The sequence below is a fragment of the Aythya fuligula genome, chromosome 2 (genome assembly GCF_009819795.1).
Source record: "Aythya fuligula isolate bAytFul2 chromosome 2, bAytFul2.pri, whole genome shotgun sequence".
NCBI lineage: Eukaryota > Metazoa > Chordata > Aves > Anseriformes > Anatidae > Aythya > Aythya fuligula.
The window spans coordinates 123,628,253-123,644,043 of record NC_045560.1 but is presented as its reverse complement, the minus strand read 5'-3'; the positions used below and the strand labels follow the sequence as shown (position 1 = coordinate 123,644,043).

At 46.4% G+C, this 15,791-nt stretch overlaps 2 protein-coding genes across 2 annotated transcripts in view; one reads left to right on the top strand and one right to left on the bottom strand.

The window, feature by feature from the left end:
- Positions 1–518: 518 nt before the first annotated feature.
- CRH (corticotropin releasing hormone) lies at positions 519–1,497 on the top strand. The gene has a single exon (XM_032182518.1). It carries the CDS (start codon positions 519–521, stop codon positions 1,062–1,064), a length of 546 nt encoding a protein of 181 aa, XP_032038409.1. The 3' UTR covers positions 1,065–1,497.
- Positions 1,498–2,906: 1,409 nt separating this feature from the next.
- Positions 2,907–15,791, bottom strand: part of TRIM55 (tripartite motif containing 55) — a 38,584-nt gene continuing 25,699 nt past the window's right edge. The window contains exon 9 of the mRNA XM_032182865.1: positions 2,907–3,026. Coding sequence (XP_032038756.1) covers positions 2,907–3,026 — 120 coding nt within the window. The remainder of the gene's footprint in view (positions 3,027–15,791) is intronic.

Sequence of the window (15,791 nt, the reverse complement as noted above, 5' to 3'; positions counted from 1 at the left end):
TTAGGACCAAATCTGATCCCAAGTTCGCCACGAGCCGGCTTCCGAGGGAGAGAGAGCGAGAGGAGAGGGACGCCGGGCACCGCCGAGCCCCGCCGCCTCCTGCCCTGCCGCCGCCGCCCCGGGTAGGTGCGGAGCGGTGCGGAGCGGTGCGGAGCCGCCTGCGCTGCGCTGCGCTGCGCGGGGGCTGGGGCTGGGGCGGGCGCAGCCCCGGCCGCGCATCCCCGGGGCAGGCGGAGGGGATGCGCGGGGGAACCGGGCGCAATTTTGAGCCCCCCGCGCATCCTCCGCGCCCCGACGGCAGCGGCCGGGACGGGCCGGGGCTGAGTGCGGGAGGGCTGCGGGGCTCAGAGGGGCTCGGGGAGGGCTCGGGGGGGATCAGAGGGGCTTGGAGGGGATCAGAGGAGTCGGGGGGGCGCGCAGGGGCGCGCATCAGCACCGGGACAGCGGCCGCGCTGCGCGCCCCCCGCCGGCCGCGTAACCCCTCGCCCCCATCCCGTCCCCGCTGCAGGTCCCCGATCATGAAGCTCCAGGTGCTGGTGTGCACGGGACTGCTGCTGCTGCTGGTCGCCCTCCTGCCCTGCCAGGAGTGCAGGGCGCTCAGCAAGAGCCCCGGAACCGCCCACGGGGCTCTGCACCAGCCGGATTTCTTCCCGCAGCAGCAGCAGCAGCAGCAGCAGCAAACTCTGCCCGTCCTGCTCCGCATGGGAGAAGAGTATTTCCTGCGCCTGGGCAACCTCAACAAGAGACCCGCCGGCTCTTTCTCCGCCTCTTCCAGCAGCAGCAGCAGCAGCAGCAGCCACCCACAGCCCCAAGCCTCCGCCACCAACTTTTTCCGGGCGGCGGTGCAACAGCTGCAGCAGCTGCCCGAGCGCTCGCTGGGGAGCCCCGAGGAGGGCGAAGGCGAGGGGGAGGCCGTGGAGAGGGAGAAGCGGTCCGAGGAGCCCCCCATTTCTCTGGATCTGACTTTCCACCTCCTCCGAGAGGTCTTGGAGATGGCCCGAGCCGAGCAGTTGGCGCAGCAAGCCCACAGCAACAGGAAACTGATGGAGATCATCGGGAAGTGAAGCGGCCCCTCCCCGCCTTGCCAAAGAGATTCCGCGGTTAGCACAAGAATAATTCCACACTCCGATGTACCATAGTGCTGCTCTGATGTCATCTCTTTATTTTTATATAGCTTTAAACCTAGAAGGGTGTACTCCGAACAGCCTCTGTCCCTTGACTAGCATGCACGGCCGCCTACCAAGTGCAGAAACACGAGTGTCGTCCGTAACCTCCCCTACCTTTATTTATTTCTCCATTTCCCAGTCTTTCTAGTGGCATCGCTGCGTAGGGATGTGTGAGCATTGGAAGAAATGTCGCCGAGAAGCCAGATAACTTTCCTGGCGGGGGCAGGGAGGTGGGAGGGGGAATCTCTGTAAGCTACTTTAAATCCACTTTTTTTCCTGTAAACATTTTCACAATAAAACATCTTTTCAGCGCTCGGTCAATTTTGTTGTGTAAGAGAATGTTTAATATTTATATTTTTAATAAAAGCTGCAAATAACGATGGCTGGCTAGACTTTCTTGCCTAGGCACCCCGGGGCGAGCCCCAAAGCCGCCCCCGCCGCGCGGGGTGCGAGGGGAGCAGAGCGGAGCGTGGTCCCGCACGGGCTCTGCTTTAGCCCTAATTACGATTAATTGCAATTAGCACCCCCCAGCCGCTGCAAACGGCCCCCGGCCCTCACGGGGCATTTTGGGGGGAAACGGCCACAAAGCAGGGCTGCAGTCCCACAGAGGCAGGGACCGGGGGTGGCACCGCCAGGCTCCCCCGTGCCCCCCGGGGCCGCGCAGCCCCGTCCCCGACGGCTCCCTCCGTGCGGGGCGCTGCATGCCCAGGGCTGTGCTCGGCTCCTTCAGCCCCTGCCCGCAGCCCGACACCAGGTCCCCGCGGCATTCGGCCCCCCTGGCAGCCGCCCGGTGTCCCTTAAGGGCTGTCTAGAGCTGGGGCCCCGTCCGAGGTGACAAAAGGCGCGGTGTCACCTTCAGCAGGTCTCCCGTGCGCGAAGCTGCTTTGCATGGCTCCTCTCCTGCCCTGCAGGCCGGCGTTTGCCCTTCCCACGGTGTGCCGTGGGGCCTTCAGGTGAAAACCTGATGGCACAGCTCTGTGCCACCTCACCGCACCTGAGGTGCTCCCTAACATCAGCCCCACACGCTCAGTGCTGTCCCGCATGGGTGCCTGGCACGCACATCCTCCTCGTCCCTCCCCGCCCGAAATCTGTGCAGGTGAGCGTCACCCGCTGTGGCTCAGCAGGAAAAGTGAGTGCAGGGGGAGAAGGAAGGAGCAGCGGCTTCCCTCAGCCCTCCTGCGCTCAGCCTCTGCGGCACGGGATGTGCTGATGGATCCTGAGGACCACAGGTGGTGCCCAAATGTAACCCAAATGTGACTTTGGGGTGCCAAGGGGGTGGCAGTGCCACCGAGGTCACCCCGTAGGCTGGACACTACTGGGAGGGTACTGAGGGGAAATGCTGTGCAGGCACAGGATGCTCCTGGTGAATATCACAGCAGCGTTTTAGCTAACATCAGTGAAGCACTTACACCTACACGGGGACGTGCCAAAAAGTGAGTGAATAACAAAACAGTAGCAGTGCTCATCCTGCAGCTGTAGCGATGCTGCTTTTCCCTTGGAAACCAGAAACTGGAAAACACTCTGATACACTGAAGTACAGCATTTTGTCCCCATGCTCCCACCCCTGTCGCGACTCTGTCGTCTCAAGGGCTGGGCACGACGTGGAGGTCAACTGAGTTCCCGGGAATTAAACCTGCTCGGATGTCCCTTTCCAGGCCAGCTTCTTTGTCGATTCCAGCCAGGCTGCCTGCGCTTGCCGTCCCTCGGAGGAGCACACCAGAAGCCAGCCGGAGTGAGTCATCATTCATTCAGAGAGTTCAACCAGGAGAAGGAGAAGACATGACGAGCCGGCTCGCCACCCCTCTCATTGCTCACGGGAGTTTCCTCCGCTTGTCCTTGAGGGGACGGTTCAGAGCCGGTCTGTAAAGGAACGAGAGGTTGGCAAAGGGAAGATGAAAAGATGGGCTGCATTAAAATACATCTGATTTCACAACACGCAGAAAAAACGGAGTGAGGTGGGAAAGGGGGGAAAGGCAGGGAGCATGGAAATTTGGGGAGGCCAGCCAGACTTTGAACACCAGAGAAGGCAGAGGGACTTTTGCCACAGACAGTGGTAGAAGAAGGATTGCACTGTGTGAGCATCGCACTCGTGCAAAGGGCTGAGCCCTGGTTTGGACCTCTGGAATATTATCGCAATGAAGGTGATAACTGCCTGCTTAGAAGGGATCCCGAGCCAGCTTGGCTTGTGTAGCTGGGTCTCCAGATTGATGTGGACCTGAGCCAAAAGTTATTGTCAGTGCACTGCCACTCAAAGTGATCCTTGTTCTGCTGTCATGAAATCTGCCTTGGATGTGCTTTATTTTATTTTGTTTCTTTAAAGTCTTTTAATAATAATTTCACTTCAGTTTCACTCAGACCAAGAACAGAAAATAAATAAGAGAGAAATATAAGCTGCTGATCCTACTCCCCAGTGTAGAATAAAGAAAATCCGGGGGAAAAATCTGCCTTTTATTTGCACAGGTATCCTACACTTGCAGTAAAAAAAAAAAAGAAATCTGTACTGGATGTGCTGTCTAGCTAAAATATAGCAATAACTAATAATTGTTGTTATATTTTAAAACTAGATGGACATCTAATAGGGCAATATAACATACTGAAATATTTTTACTAGTTCCAATGTTTTCAGATTCCTTTGGCAGAGAACGAACACCAGCTTGGTGAGGGTAACCTGATTTGGTAGCTAAGGGATGCCTTCTGTCTTCATCGTTGTAACCACAATTTAACAAGAAATATAGAGGATTTTTCCTCTATATTCGTGTATATGTACATACATTATTGTACATTCTTAAAACTCAATTATTTGTATGAGCTTCGGGCCAATGCTGCCAGCCTTCTCTATGCAGGATTTCACCTTACGCCGGGAAGTTCAGCATGATCTCAGGAGAACCATTTGGTGTCAGGATATTACTCAGGAGAGGCAAAATGCCAGAGTAGTGCTCTCTGAATTTTAACTCATTGCAGACTTTTATACTACTCCCCTAAAACAGAAAGTTACCGAAGCGGTGATGCTAACATACATATCCAGGAAAGAACAAGGAAGCAGGGATGCTTATGAGGAATGGAAGCACAGGATGATGGTTTTTCTTAGCATTTTTGTAAGTACTCAGTGTTAAAATGTACCATAGGAATTAGTGCGAAGTGGTGGCATGTTACGTATAGATATACAGTATATCTATATGTATCTATAGTATATATAGATATATACTGGGCTTCATTCCAGTTACTACCTGTTTGGGCATTGTGACACCAACAGATGAGACACAATGGGGGTATGAAAAAGTACCTCCCTATTTCTTTACTTGTATCTGATTAGATTTCATAGCTCCTTCTTTAGACCTAGATCCTCAGGTGCTCTAAACTGGAATAGCCTTATTTGTTCCAGCGAAATAATATCTGAGAATCTACTTTAATGTTGGAAACATGCACTTATCTTTGATTTAGACTCATACTTGCCAAGCAAGGCACCTCTGCTACTCACTGCAAAATAGAAAGGATTTTTATGGACAGGTATCCTTCAAAAGAGCATTACTTTCCATGCTAACTTTTTAATGCACCCTAATGAGCACACAAGTGGGATGAAAGATCTGGGAGGAACAGCTGCCTACTCGAACACAAAAATCCCTTTTCAGCAGCGCTGGTGAGGAGGGTTGTTTCCCAGGCTTATGCGAAAGTATTGCAAAGAATCGGGCCCATGGGGCCAGATCCTCAGCTGGAAAAGCACGTAGCTGATTGAGCCCCGATTATAGAGATGTGACTCTCAGACCTGGAAAGTGCTGAATGCAAACCTTTCAGCTGAAATGTTCCAACACAGATTACAAAAGTCAGGTATCAGCAGTAAATACATGGCTAGACTTTCAGAGTCATAAGGGGTTGTGTGCTCTCCAGATCTCAGTAAATGTGGGAGCGTAGGTGGGTTATTAGTCCTCCGTGGTGTTGAAAATTTTGCCCTTTATTTTTGGAAGGACACCTGGAGTAGCTAAAAGTAGTTTTGAAATTGATTGTGCAATTTTGTACACCAAGCCCTCAGCAGTGTGTGTGACCAGGCATGGGGCTGACCTGCAAAGGAATAGGATTGGCAGGAGGTTTAGAACATCATTTCCTGCAATTTCATACTTTTTTACTTAGAACCACAATTGTAGCTTGCCATTTGTCTTCTTATGCAAGACAGGCTTTCTATACCACCTCCACTTGCTATTCCAATAAGCCAATAGCCAGAAATATATATTAAACTAAGCTCAGCTCTGAAGGAAAGAACGATCTATGGGCTTAAATTTAAGCAGCTTTTTTCATAGACTTTGGACCTAGCACGTTACAAGAAAGAAAGCCTTGGTTGGGAAAGGTGACTGCATTCCCTTGTTAACCAGCATTGCTGGTGCTGCATTTCAAACAAAACAATCTTTGTCTACATCACTGACAAAACCATGTTTCATAACGTGTTAACTCCTTCATACGCTGCTGAGATGGCATCTTCCTGTGTCAGCAAAACAGCGCCGGAGCTCCGGCACGTTCCCACTGGGTTTGGCTGGGTGAAGCATTCTCTCCCTGCACCTCGCTGGACTCAGCAGGCTGCCAGGCTGCAATACCTCGATGCACCTTTCCAAGAGCAATAACCCACCATCACGCCCAGCCGGGAGTGAGGCAAGTGCAGAACTGACAACGGGGCTATTCCTTGGCTTTTAGGCTTGTGTTTTCACACCTGTGACACTTCAGGATTTGTGCTCTGAGTCACGCAGTCACTGAGGTATGCTATCCTCATGTGAAGCAAGAAACCATCAAAGGGTGCCAGGAGAGACTCTTTCCACGTTACTAAATCCATTTTCCCCTTCCAGTGGCAGCTCACACAACACAGAGTAATACAGTGTGTTGGATTTTTTTTCCCAAAGGTTTTACAAATCTTTTACAAAGATTTCACCTTTGTAAATATTATTTATTTATTTATTTATTTATTTATTTATTTATTTATTTAAGTAGGAGGTGATTCTGCAAAGCAGAAAGCAGAAGCAGGTCCCCTCAGCATCAACAGGGTTTGGGCATCCGATCTCCCCATGAGTTCTTGCATTTTGTCCCGGATCAGTTCCCTTGCCCTGTTCCTGCAGTCCCTCTCCACTGCCAGGGAAGAGCTTTCTGCTGAGCATGGCTCAGCCCTTGCCACATGCCTTTCAGAGGTTTGAGATTCAACACTTCATCGTGTTTGTCCATTGCTGTTAGGTAACTGCTGTTAAGCTGCTACCTGAGCTTTATCTTAGTCTTGGAGATCTCATGGGTAGGGCTTGTTTTTCACTTTACCTAGAATAACAAGCCCCAGCCCTCTGTTTGGGTCCCTAACAGCAATAAAGAATAACTGAAGTGTTTACCTCAGATTACATTAATCACATTAGGCCAATGCTGAGAGAGTGCTGAATACTTACACTTTGATTTATATTTTCCCTTGTGGTGTCGAGTGACATCAGATGATGCTTTTAATAAGCACCAGGAATTTTCACCAGGCCAGCTCATGAAGCGGGGAGGGAAGCACACCCTGCATGACTGATGGTTGGATTTGTTTTCCGCCTAAGTGAAGCCCAGGCTGGAGTTTACATGCCAGCTCTGTGGAGGTGCTGAGCAACCACAACTCCCACTGAAAAATCCATTTAGCACCCCTCAGCAGCTGGCACGCTGGAATTTGCATGGATAAACAGTATAAGGATCTCGGGGTTTAGCAGATGAGTCGTAGCAAAGTTATAGGTGTTCAGCACTTTCAGCATTTGCTTCCTTAGGCACAAACACTACTTAAATCCATATAGGGTTTGAGCAAAGGGTGTGGAGGGAGGAGAAGAGTGAGTAGACTGATTTTATCACAGACTTTTTATTGATTAGGGCCCAGCAGTTACCCTATTTATGGTGTAGGAATAACAGGCAGTCCAGTCCTTGTAGGTATTTGAAACATAATGACGTCCACACGCTGTTTTCTGTTCTGCCACTGCTAATCTCCATAGCCTTTAGGTACAAAGACTGGAACCCATATTACCAAGCTTTAGTCATCCAGAAGTGAGATATCTGGTCAGGCAAACTGCATTCATTCCCTCTAGTGGGAGTGATGAGAGAAAGGCACCACCAGAGGGTGATTTGTGCCCTCCTACAAGAAGTGTCTGTAGCGTGGGTTGCCTTCTGAAGGCGCCCGGTTCTCCCTGCTGACTCCAGAGTCACTGTTGGTGACCAGGTTAGACTAGGTCTGGCTTTTAAATAATTACACAAGAAAGGTTCCACCCAAACACCTCAGAATATCACAAAACTGATAGAAACGATGAACTTTGATGGCACCATTTCTCTTACAAGATCAGTGCCTCTTTAATTTATAAGGTAAGGATGAAAGGTGCAGGGTCTTTGTAGTCTTCTTCAGTTTTGTTTTGTTTTGTTTTGTTTTGTTTTTATTATTATTTTTGATGATTTCTGATAAAGCAGGATCTGGAGAAACCAACTTTATAATGGACCTCTCAGAGGTTGTGTCACATCAGCTTGCAAGGAGATGTGAGAGCAATGATAGCTGAAATAGTTGTTTCCTATCGTGCTGTAGATCACCCAGCAGTATGTTTCATTTGGCTTGAACATGACTAAATGATCAGAATTTTGTCTAATTAGTCCAAAACTAAAAATGGTCACTGGCTTTATGCTGGTCATAGGAGAATATACTGTGCCTTTGCCAGCAAAGCAAAAAATTATACACATTTTCAAAAGTTCTCACATTTTTTGAACAAATACGGTCCTTCATAGTGATTTTGAAGTTGAAGACTACTACTAGTCAAAGACTTTGTGCCACCTGAGTATGGTATTTCTGACTTAGTGCTGAATTCTCCCAAACTGTATTTGCCACCTTGTGGAACCCTGGTCTCAGTGCTGATGGTCACAACATGAAAGGTCTACATTTACACTGAAATTCATGAGGAGAGAATGCATGCGGCTTATTGTAACTCAATATGCCCTAGAAAAGGGGTTTATTTCTTACAGCCATGTACATGGATACACTAGCTGGTTACAAGCAGCCCTCTCATACAGCTATATCAAAGCTTGCTGGAGCAACAGCTCCCCAAACCGAAGAAGGTTCTGCCCTTTGGCTCCCCTCCACCCCCTCCTGCTTTCCCTCCATGTCCCACTGGCCATTTGCACTGCTGCAGCTGTTTGCAGGGCAGCACTAAGAATGGGAATGCCACTGGAATGACATCAATTTTTTTTTGTTGTTGTTTTTGAGTTGAAGAGTGATATTTTTAACCTGGACCATTTGAATGATTTGATTCCAACACAGCCCAACAAGCAGCTGCATCAGCACAACTGCCATGCCAGTGGTGGCATCTAGGCAGGAATAAGAAGCAGGGTCATTTGGCAAAAAAACTCCCATACTCCTAAACTACCTTTGATGCCAAAAAAGAAAAAAGAAAAAAGAAAAAAAAAAAAGAAAAAAACAAAGGATCTACACCCTTAAAGGTATGTGAGCTATGCAATGCCTTCACTGCCTCCTCTTGATACAGCACAATTGCAAGAGTGAATTTGTAAGAAAATATGGGTCTTGGAGGGAGAAGCAGTGAAAATATAAACTTAATTCTATGGTTTCTCTAGCCTCAGAAAAGGAGTAAGAAATTAAAGTTAATTCCCATATTTTTTCTATCTTGTTTAGAAACAACCCCTAGTGTTGACAAGAACAGGCAAGATTAAAAAATGCTAGCTGGTCGCAAAGCCATCACAGAATCTGTAGGCTATGTTTGTCTGCCTCAAATGTCAAGTGTTACACTTCTGGCACTCAACACTTCCAGGCAGCGGAAACAAAGGGAGCACAACAGGTTATTTTTAAATGGTTTAAACTTTAGTTCAAGCATTTTGTTTTCATATTTTTAATGCAGTCTAGCTCCTTCAGCAAAACACCTGGCAGCTGTCACATATATCACAACAATACTCTTTCAGGCTAAGAGGCTGCTTATTTTGCATGGATCTTTTCTTTTTATTAGTAGGAACCAACAGAATGTTCTCTAAATAATTGCTACGATTACCTGCTACAAAAACACATATGGTGGCAGACAAAATAATATGCAAAGACATATTGCATATTATCGATGGAGACAAACTCCATCAATCACAGTACTAGCTATGTCACTTTCTTAACAGTGGTTGACAATGAATTTTAGAAGTCTATTGGGAGAAAATGTTTTATTTCAGTAGATTTTCCTTATATTACAATTAACAGGATGTGGCTAATGTGTCTATTGCAATGTCTCTTGCATAATGACCTGGTGATTTGGTGTCATTAAAGACACCAAATGTAGTTCAGAGGAAAACAGGCCAAATAACTTACTGGTGTAGGATTTGCACATCTCCCATAGGATGCCAAGGACCAGGCATTTGAACCAGTAGTGAAAACAGTTTTAGAGAATAGTATAAGGGGGTGGCTTTCTTCTAGCTGGCAGTTGGGAAAAAAGAATTCCCTTCTTCATGTAACCAATCTTTTTCATGACTCAAAAAAAAAAAAAAAAAAGCCAGAAATAAGACACATTTTCAATATTTCACTCGTTGCTGCACCTTTCTGGAATTACTTTTTCTTGAGAGTAATTAACAACTGACCTGCATAAAAAGTAGTCCCACTAGTGACCAGGAAAATGAAGGAACCCCAAGATGGGAGTCTTACAGACATGAATGTTAAGGCTCAGTCTTTCCTGGATTTATCCACACATCATTCTTTGTTGTTCTGATGGAGAAGTTTTTGAGGACCTCCTGATCAATGAGTCACCTATTCTAAACATAGCAATGAGCCACCTATTCTAAACACATAATTTCTGCTGTTTCCAGTCCTGCTGAACAGCTGTCTAGCAAAGGAAGAATCATCTTGAGAGGCTGCAGGAGTAAGTGGCAAGCACTGGCCACCGGTGCCAGAAAGCTACTCTTGGCTACCAGCTCTCTCCTCTTCCTCCTACTCCTGCTTCATCAGATAAGCAGATATTACTTCACACCAACAAATTAAACATGAAGTAAAGACCTTCCAAGAATGTCTCTGTGGTACTAACCCATCTAAGCCATGTTAGAGAAACTTTGCTATTAACTTTCAGAGAAAAGGAGCAGATCTAGTAATGGTTTAACGTCACATTTGTCTCTTTCATATATTCTTTCCTTTGAGTAATGTGGATTGTTGTAAATTAAAGCTTTTTCTTCTTCTGAAAATGGTATTTTTGTAGAGCCAATGAATGAGACGCAGTGCCAGTTCAGACTCTGACTCACACCAGAGCTCCATTCACTGGATCAGATAACACAGCCAGCATAGCGGCGAGGTGTGTAGACACATAGCATGCTTTAGAAGTTGGAGCACTGCTTATTCTCACATCACGAGTGACTGACTTAGTTGGGTTGGTGTGAGTGAGTGTGGGGTGAGCTGTCCGCAGCTCACATCCTCTGGGAGACAAAAATTACACTGATGGAGATGCAGGAAGAAAAGCTGCAATGTCAGCTCAAGCAACTGGTGGCCATTCCATAAAGTCACTGTGTAGCAGAAACAGAAAGTCTTTGCCACAGATAAAACACGTCTCCTTCCTTGCCTGTTGCATCTGCCCCTTTTCCTATGTGTGCTTGCTTTTCCATGTGTTTGGTTGCCCAAATCTCCTTAATTCAACCACAGCAACTGTATCTGGTAGCCAATAACTGTACTCCAGTCATGGTGCATTGCTCAGCTAGCAGCACGGTGACTGCCTGGGCAGATGTCTGCGGCATCTCATCGCAGTCTGTGCTCACCCATTATTAGCAATGCTGGCCTGCTCGCACAGTGCCTGGCCAACTTGTGTGCGAGATATTAAATCAACCTTCCTTCTGCCCATCTTGCACTGTTCGCAGGTGAAGTCTGCAGAAGCTGTGATAAATACTGCTCTTAAGGCCTCGGATTCAGTCACAGTTATTGACCTGGTTATTATTGGTGCAGGGCACAGACCACAGGCAGCTGTCACCAGAGCCAAGCTTGGAACTGACCTGCACCTGGGTGGACACAAATTCCATTAAAAAAAATCTGTTTATTTTATAAAATGAAATTAGAAAATTGCACATAAATATAAAGATGAATGCATTTGAAAAAGTAAATCTGCTGCCGGTCATTGAAAAGCTCGCCCTTACTGAGGGAGGAAACAACAGCCACCTTTCCTCAGCAAGGCATTTTGTAATAGAGCAAATCAAACAACAAGTGTGTTTCATCATGAAAAATAGCCACTTCTTCTGTGAGCAGAAATGCTGAGCCAGGAGTGCTCTGAGAGACCAGGTATGTTTATCAATCACCACCTCTGGTGGTTGAGATAGGCTCAGGCAGATTTTATAGGGTGCTCTCTAAATGAAAGAGAACAATAGGAAATTCGGATCACTTATTCTCCAGCGCTGTGAGATCCTCGTTCTCTGTTCAGTGAAAGGAGAAGTAGGCGTGACATCTATGTGGGACATCTAAAGCCTGGTTTGGATATCATGGCACCAATCTATCTCCATTGGACAGAAATCCAGGATAACAGGCTGTCTGAATTAGTCATTAGTCTCTTACTTAATGACTTGAAGATTATCCTAAAGATGTCAGGAATAAAAACCACCTGAGAAGGGATCTAAGAAAAATCGGCTCTGTGTTTGATATGGCCCTCTCCTTCTCTCTGTTTCTTTTTGGATGCACACCAGCCATCCACCTTGCCCCTCCATGTCACTGTTGGGTGGGTGCCAGGAGGACTTTCACGACAGCTAGTCAGATAGGCTGGTGTTTAAATATTGATCCATCTGGGAGGGTTCAGAGACAGCAGGCACTGCTTTACGTGGCTGAGCTCACAGCTACACCGAAAGCCTGAGCTGTCTCCAGGTAGCGGGATGACAACCGACCAAATCTTTTACAAACAGGCGGCCTGTGTTGTTATGACACAAATCAACCACAACATGATGTAAACCAGCAACTGCTCATCCATGATTAAGAAATACTTTTTGTTTACACTCCATTTTCCATTCAAAAATGCCCTAACAATGAACAGAGTGAGCAATGCTTTGAGGAAGAGGCTTAATGGAGGTTGAATTTGGTATTTAAATGATCTAGTTGCTGAAAGACAGCATCTAGGTGAGCCCGGCTTTGTATTAATTTAAACAGCAGAAATAATTTTGCCCATGCTGTCATTGTTGAGTCCTATTGCTTGTAATGGACTGAAAAATGAAATATACATAAATCAGATGGTACCTATGACTCACCAGACAAATCGCAGACCAGACTATTCAAGGTAAAACTTCAGGTGAAATATTTGCCACTCATATTAATTATGAGAAACTGTTGTCTGAAAGCTGGCCCTAATACATTGCCCTTACGACTCATCACTGAATCACTCAGATAATTCTCAGAAGCCAGGGAAAGTGAGGTGTTAAAAGAGGAGCAATCAAGACTTTCCTGATTTTCTCTGCATGTGTTCACTAAATTAAGGGAAAAAAAAATCTCACCTTAAGCACAAAGTCAAGATGCAAAATGGAAATTTACAAGCAGAATCTGCTTCCAACTAAATACCAGCCTGAGTGGCCTCAGACCTGAACATTACACCCGAGTCCCAGCTCAGTTAGCCAATTTACGAAGAAGCAAAAGCAGAATTTTGAAAATGGTAACTGAGGGTTTTGCATACAAGGTCTGCCCTATATTTTAGCTACAGGTTGAACACCTTTTTATTTTTTATTATTTTTTTTCACACAGTGAAATTTAAGAGATATTTAGGAAGAAGCTTCAAAGAGAATTCAGCTGGGGCTTGTAGGCTAGCTGGTTCATGGGTCTTCTGCAAAAGGTTCAGCTTTGCTGACAGTAGATGACCCATTTTTCATTCAGTCAAACTGGGTGGATTTTTTAAAAGTGTACAAGCATGAACTCATCCATTTTTTTACCTAAGATATAGTCCGAGTGTATCCAGAGGTAGATGTTAAACACCAAGCTGCATTTTGCTCTCTGAACTCCCAGGCCTTCCACTAAGTACAGTTGTTCAAGGGAGCAGAGAGCTTTTGGAGCAGCAGCTGGCTTCCTGGGCTACCTCTGCTGCTGACACTCACTTCTTGTCCTGCTCTGGGGACAAGCTGTGGGGAAGCTGTATTGGGTGGCCCAGAGGGGAGAAAGACCCTTGCTTAGCATCAGTCCCCCAAAATCCAGCCTTGCAAGGCTGTTCTCTCAAGCAAGCCCCCCTCTCTGTGGGAAATGTTGGATTTATGAGGGTGACTTAGCTTGCTTACCTGAGCAGAGTGGCGAGACTGAGTTTCCAGTTCACAGAAAAGAGAGGAAATGGATATTTGCACAGCCAGGCACTCATACCAGAGCAGCACTGCTCTAAAATGTAGACCCACACCTCTTAAAGAGTGATGGAGGAGCAGAGGCACACGAGCAGTGAACACAGCCTGATCTTAGGCTTATTTTCATTTTAAATTGTCTTATTTCATCCATGTTGTCTGCATATTGACATGACAACCAATTGGCTAAAGCTTAGCTAAATACTGACCCCACTGGCATGTGATTTAAAGCTGTCTCGTGGAAAAAAGTATGAAGGATCACCAGCTGAAACTGAAGCGTTCAGCAGCAGGGCAAAGACAGCTACGGTACATGAATACAGAGAGGACCGTCCCTATGGTAATTTTGGCAGATGGCATAAGGTTGCAGGCAAGTAATAGAAAATTTTAAAACTAATGAAATAAGATTAACATAGGCCACTCTATTAGTATTTCTCCTCCCAAACAGCTCAGTCCTGATTATATTTTATATCCTCATGGAATTAAAGCACTGTACTTACTGGCAGCAAAGGGAAATTAGATCAGAATATTGTTTGTGTATGATTAACTTGCATTTCCTTTCAAACTGCGTGTGTGCGCCTGAGTCCTCCGGAACCACAGACAGACACTTCTTGATGGGAGATCTGAGCAACAGCCTATGGGGTTGCCCACTTTCTCTGGGGTGAGATAAACTGGATAACCAGAGACCTTGGTGAATACAACACTCTCACAAATGTACATGGTGTCACTGCGTGAGAGATGTTGCCTACAAAATTTGGAGTAGGAAAAAATGAACAGACTTTTCCTGATTTATGTATCCACTGCCTTCTATTTAATCAGACTAAAAAATTTGAGCAGATATAAAGTCTTTGGGGATCTGCCCTCTGCCCCTGATAACACAAGAAGGTTTTGCTATACGATACCCATCCCTATTGATTTTGGAGTTCCTCTATTGCAAGCTGAGGGACAGAGTGGTTCCAAATGTGAAGGTATATTTAATCATTACACATTCCTGGAAAGTGCTCCTACTGCTCTTGATGTGCATGGCTTTCTCCAGCTGTCAGAGGTCTGCACAAGTGAACTAAAGGACAGAACTGAGGGTTGGCTTTTCAAGATTGGTTTCCTGAAGCTGGGCATCAAGATGGGCTTGACAGCTGGGAGTATTGAGCATTTGTAGAAGAGACAGATATTCAGCAGTCCTGAAAACCTGTCTTACTGCTAAGGGTAACTCAGTGTATATCTAAAAGTCAGATTTATGTGAGACTGAAGGTCCATGTCCCCTCTGGGTGCACAAGTCCAAGGGTTGGATGTTATGAGCATTTATAAAGCATACACACTATTCTTCACGTGTGTAACGCTTCACAACTATATGCCACTGGAAGCATCCTTCAGGTTAAACGAGCAGAAGGACACATGCCTGAGTCCTGAAATGCCAAGCACTTGAATGAGTTTCTTAAGTCTAACACACAAAAGGTGCACTTTTCTTCCTATCCCACTTAGCCTGTCTTCCGAGACCGAACACACGAAGACAATTTCAGACTGGATAAAGGTTTGCTTCATCTCCCTCTGTAACTTGTCACACACACCACCTCTAATCTTTCTTGTTGTTGTTTTGGACTCCAAGATCTGTTTCTCCTGTGCGCTGGGATGGGCTGCTTGTTAATGCCGGTGCCATCCTCTGCTAACACATGGCTCCCCACGGGGGCGAGGCAGCACATGGATCTATTCCTGCTCCCGGTGTCCCAATCATTCACCCCTGGCTGTCAGCCGCAGAGGCTCAGATTCACTGCACAACATCTCCCTAACTTCAGACGCTGAGCAAAGGCACCTGGGTTTAGAGCGATGTCACCTCAAACTCAGCAGGTGGATGTGAAGAGGGTGCCAAGAGTGCAGCAGCCGCCGGTAGAGAGATGCCTCTCTTCTTCCACAGAAGCAAGCCACAGAAGCTGCTTGCAGTGACCATGCCCCTGAATTCCTCGTTCCCTGGAGTGGGATGTGTCTGTAGTGTGGAGGTCCCTTTGTGTGTGAATCACCTCAAGCTGCCCCTTCTTAGACCAAGCAGGCTGTAAACCTGTGGGCTGCACCTCCTGCTGCCTGTCCTGACTGATAGACCCTTCTGTATGCCGGAGGGAATGACGCTGATACCATGGCTCACAGTGAAGTGAAGCGACCATTAAGTAAAGTAATTTGGGGTATTAAGAGGGAGAACTGACTTCGTGCTGCTCAAACACAAGGAAATCCCTACCAGTACATTCCACTGAAATAGCCTGAAAATAAATCATATGCTGCTTTTATGGCAGTCATACAGTTTTATATTACTATTATTATTATTATCATTATTATTCTAAATTATTATTATCATTTTTATTTCCAGTA

Coding starts and splice junctions, on each gene's coding strand:
- CRH (XM_032182518.1), top strand. CDS start 519: ATGAAGCTCCAGGTGCTGGTGTGCACGGGACTGCTGCTGCTGCTGGTC.